Here is a 5,292-nt window from a genome sequence, read left to right as displayed (position 1 = left end):
AACACCCACCATGGTGCTCGGCTGTGGGGTAACTCACCAAAAGGTGTCTGACAAACACATGGCCAAAATGATTAAGTCCCCACATGCCCAGTTCACAGAATGACCAATTTGCCTTGAAGTGCAAATACACTGAGTGGCCAGATTATTATGACCACCCCATCAGTACAATGAAGTGAATTAGTTATGCAAATAATAATAATAATAAAACCTTGAGAGTATTTGCTTAGGAGGTTTTCAATATTCAGTATTTTTGGAAGTGTCAATGAAGTATTGTTGGGGTGGTCATAATAATCTGGCCGGTCATAATAATCTGGCCATTCAGTGTATATAGATGATAGATAGATAGATAGATAGATAGATAGATAAAGGATGGATAGATGGTAGATAGATTGATTTGACAGTATATATGGATGAATAGATATAGAGAGAGATGTATAGATGTAAATAGGTGAATATGTAGACAGATGATAGTATAGATAGACAAATGATAGATTGATAAATGATAGATGGATCAGTGCTAGATTGGTTGATGTATGATAAACAAGATAGATAATTTGTAGGTGGATAGAGAGATAACAGATTAGTTAGTAGATGAAAGACAGATAGATTATCCCCATTTTACAGTTGAGGAAACTGAGTCACAGAGAGGTTAATTCAGCTGCCCATGGTTTCACATTTAAGGTTAAGCCAGCCCACTCATTCATAGATGAAAGGAACATAAAGAAATCTTCAACAAGTGAATTGTGCAGAATTGCCATTCTGCCAACCTAGAATGACAAATCTGAGGGTAAACAGCAGGGGCAAAATGATTGCAGCAAAGCTTAGGCCAAAAACAAAAACAAACCCTCTGAAAACCAAGTTCTGAGGTTGGGCAAATAAGTTCATCCAGTGAAAGGGTATTGAAACAATGGGCTTGTTCGACTCTGAGGTAACAGATGGCATTTAGTTGGGCACTACAAAGGGAGGGCACAGCATGGCACCTACTTCGTACTCAGTGTGTTGATTGAATGAATGTATGAATGAGTGAATGAATGAATGAAGAGTGTACCCCAGAGCTCAGTGTTCTATCAGTGGCCATGACGGTTGGGCACACACACCCCCCAGGAAGAGAGACTAATTTGTCCGCATTTCCTCTAAGTAACAGGTCCATGAAGTCAATCCCTGAGGACAGCACCACTTTGGAGGCCCAGACAAAGGTTCCTCTAGATGACCCTGAGAAGGCAGGACTGCCAGCAGGAGGGGACAGCGTGCAGTATGGCAAGGTAAGCATCAGCTGTTCCCTGCCCTCCACTTCCACTGCTACTGCTGCCCACTGGGGCTCAAGACCTGCCGCCAGATAGAGCCCTGGGTGGGGGGGGAGGCAGTCACCTTTATTGAACATCTACTATGTGCCAAGTAAGATTCTAGACACTTCCTATTTCTTAATGTTCACAAGCACTCTAAAACTAGATGGAGATGTCCTATCCGGTTTGGTCAATGGATAGAGCGTCAGCTTGTGGACTGAAGGGTCCCGGGTTCGATTCTGATCAAGGGCACATGCTTGGGTTGCGGGCTCGATCCCCAGTAGAGGGCATGCAGGAGGCAGCCAATCGATGATTCTCTATCATTGATGTTTCCATCTCTTCCTCCCTCTCCCTTCCTCTCTCTAAAATCAATAAAAATATTTTTAAAAAATAAATAAATAAAATTAGATGGTGATGATTCCATTTTAGAGATGAAGGAATGGAGGTTTTAAAGAGTTGGGAGGCTTCTCTGTGTTCTCATAGCTAGCAAGTGACCAACTTGGACTCAAATCTAGGTCATTCCTAATCTGGAGCTTGTACTATTCCTTCTCTGCTGGTTTCTCCACCCATCCACTCACATACCTACTCATTCATTCATCCACCTGTCCACCTTTCCACCCATTCACCCACCCACCTACCTCATCTGTCCTATTCACCCATCCATCCATCTACCCATCTACTCACTCATCTATTCATTACATCCAACCTTCCAACCACCTATCTATTCATCCATTCACCCACCCATCCACTTACCTATCTTCCATCTACCCACCAATCCATCCACCCATTTATCTACCCTCTCATCCATCCACCCTTCCATCCATCCATCCCCATCCACCTACAGACCCACTCATTTATTCATCCATCAGCTCATATATCCATTCATTTACCCATTCGCCCAACCACCCATTGTCCTACCCAACCATCCACACACTCATCCACCCAGCAAACATTCCAGAGCCCCCATTATGTGCCAGGTAAAGTGTCTGCCCGGGCGGAGATTGCTTGCTAGTGGGGGGAGGCAGTCAGCAACTAATTAAGCTAACAAGCAAGGTGATAGCAGATAATGATAAATGCTACAAGACAATACAGAAGGGCAATAAGATGGCAACCAACCAACAGGGGCCCGCTTGGATAGGACGCTCCCAGAGTAGCATTTGAGCTGAACCCTGAGGGGTGCAAAGGAACAAGCCCTGGAAGGAGCAGAGGGAACAGCATTCTGGGCAGAGGGAACAGCAGGTACAAAGGCTCTGAGGTAGGAAGGAGCAAAGAAAGGGATCCCAAGAAATCAGCAGACAGTGAGTTGGGGGTAAAGTCAGAGAGGGGTACAGGAAGTCTGCAATTTCTTCTGAGAGCAAGAGAAAGCCATGTACCTGTCAGCAACAGCAAGATCGGGCCAGGCTGATATTTCCAAAAGTTCACTCCGGCTGCAGCTGTGTGGAGAACTTCAGGTTGGTAGGGGGTGGACTTTAATCAAGCGGCTTAACCTGTCTGTGCCTCACTTTCCTGATCTGTCAGATGAGGATAGAGACACATGCCTGTCCCATAGTAGGTGTTCAATAAATCACTCCAAAGCCAGGCAGTGCCACAGCCTGTCACTCTGAAGGCTCCACTGGCCTTCTGGTGTTCTGTAGAGGAAGGGGGCCCTGAGGCTGGGTGGGGCCTGCCAGGGAGATGGTGCTCCAGGTGGGAGGTACTGAGAGAGGAACTGTGAGGTCTGCACGGTGGTTCCATCTGCCCTAGTGGCGTGTTTTGGGAGCCTCATCTGCTTTTCCTCTCTCCCTTCCCCTGGGCCCTCTCTCTGCCTCCATCTTTCCTACGTGTGCTACAGGTGAAGGCCGCCCTCTACCTGAGCTACATACAGGCCGTGGACACCCCACTCTGCCTCTACGCACTGTTCCTCTTCTTCTGCCAGCAAGTGGCCTCCTTCTGCCGCGGCTACTGGCTCAGCCTGTGGGTGGACGACCCCACCGTGGACGGGCGGCAGACACAGGCGGCCCTGCGAGGCTGGGTCTTTGGGCTCCTGGGATGCCTCCAAGGTACCCCTCACTGGCCTTCCTCACCCTCCATCCTCATCCCCATCCAAGGTGCTCAGGGCTCCCTGGCCCTCCCATCTCTGGATCACTGTCCTCCCTGAAGATCTAAGCAAATATCCTAGGTCCAAGCCCAGACCCGCATCCTTAAGATGGGAGGCGGGGGACACGGCACATCCCTCCCTTTCTGGAACCCTCAGAGTGTCTGCCAGACTCACTGGCAAATGCAGACTGTCGACTTCCAGATGTTGGGGCAGCTGAGCACTTAGGTGGGGGCAGACACGGCAATTCAGCTGGCTCCACCTCTCCCCCCACCCCAGCACAGAGGGCAAGCCCAAGGTCTGACTGCTGGGGACTGTCAGCACCCCCACCCCCACCCCTTCAGATGAGCTTCATGTTTTTGATGCCCTGTTGTTAGGGACAAACACGTTAAGAACTGTTGTCATCTTGGAGAATTGACCCATTATCATTATGTAATGCCCCTCTTTTTCCCTGATAACTTTCCTTAGTCTGAGGTCTGCTCCATTTGAAAATAAAAACAATACTAACTATATAGCTATAATAGAGGGTGTCCCCCCAAAAATATACACACTTCACAGCTGATTGCTCCATTGATGTTTCTTTTTAGATTTCACCCATCGGAATTATTAATTATTCAAAGTGTGTATACATTTTGGGGGACACCCTGTATACTAACTATATGAATATATATCTAGTTTAAGCAACAAGAAAATGTATTGCCTTACCTGGTATAGGACTGGAACCCATAGATAAGTAGCTTCAGGTATGGCTGACTCCAGGGATCCAATGAGGCTGTAGGAATGGCTTCATTTTCTTCCCCTGTGATAGCTTCCTGTCCAGGCAGGCTTCTCCCCCTAGTGATGAGATGGTATGCCATAGCTCCATGTTGGCCACCTCAAAAAAGCAAGCACCTCTTTCCCAAAAGCCCTAGCAAAGTCCCAGGTCTCACTCTCATTGGCCCGTGTTGGGTCACGTGTTCACCTCTGGACCTACTGCAGTGGTTTGGGGTGGCCAGGAATGAAATTTGCCCCACCCCAGAAACAGGGAGTGAAGTTAGCCCCATCTCAAGCCCATCGCTTGGCATGGGAGGAAGGGAGTATATGTATCGGAGGGCTACCATAAAACAAATGACCACAACCTTGGTAGCTTAGAAGAACAGAAATTATCTCACAGTCCTGAGTCCAGAGGTCCAAAATCAAGGAGTCGGCAGGATTGGTTCCTCTTGGGGGCTCTGACGGAGGATCCATCCCGTGCCTCTTAGTTTCTGCTGGTCACTGGCCGTCCTCGTATTCCTTAGCTTGTAGCATGTCACCCCAGTCTCTGCCTCTGTCTTCACATCACCATCCGTGTCTCTGTGTGGCTTCTCCTCTTCTTTTCTTAAAAAAAATATTTTCATTGATTTCAGAGAGGAAGGGAGAGGGAGAGAGAGCTAGAAACATCAATGATGAGAGAGAATCATTGATCGGCTGCCTCCTGCACACCCCATACTGGGGATCAAGCCCACAACCCAGACATGTGCCCTGGCCGGGAATCAAACCCTGACCTCCTGATTCATAGGTTGACGCTCAACCACGGAGCCAGGTGGGCGGTGCTCCTCTTCTTAAAGGGACACTAGCCATTGGATTTAGAACCCACCCTAAATCCGGAATGATTTTATCTCAAGATCTTTCACTAATAACATCTGCAAAGATCCAAATAAGATCACACTCCGAGGTGCCTGGTGGAGAGTGATTCCGTCAAGGGATCATCAGGGTGGCCAAGTCATGAGCTGGCCACCATGGGTGGGAGTGAGGGTCCCCAGCCCTCATGCTCTGACACCCTCTCTTTCTGCAGCTATAGGGCTGCTTGCCTCCACGGCCACAGTGCTGCTAGGGGGCATCCGGGCATCCAGCCGGCTCTTCCGGAGGCTCCTGTGGGACGTGGCACGGTCTCCCATTGGTTTCTTCGAGCGGACG

General features: G+C 48.6%; 1 protein-coding gene across 1 annotated transcript in view; it reads left to right on the top strand.

Annotated features, from left to right (window-relative positions):
* The window catches only part of ABCC6 (ATP binding cassette subfamily C member 6), a 51,184-nt gene that overhangs the window by 32,371 nt on the left and 13,521 nt on the right, over nt 1-5,292 (top strand). The window contains 3 exon segments of the mRNA XM_006759691.2: nt 1,145-1,262; nt 3,115-3,322; nt 5,171-5,292. Coding sequence (XP_006759754.1) covers nt 1,145-1,262; nt 3,115-3,322; nt 5,171-5,292 — 448 coding nt within the window.

Source organism: Myotis davidii, unplaced genomic scaffold, assembly GCF_000327345.1.
Source record: "Myotis davidii unplaced genomic scaffold, ASM32734v1 scaffold1115, whole genome shotgun sequence".
Lineage (NCBI taxonomy): Eukaryota > Metazoa > Chordata > Mammalia > Chiroptera > Vespertilionidae > Myotis > Myotis davidii.
The sequence above is the reverse complement of the archived record's forward strand: the minus strand, read 5'-3'. Positions and strand labels throughout refer to the sequence as shown.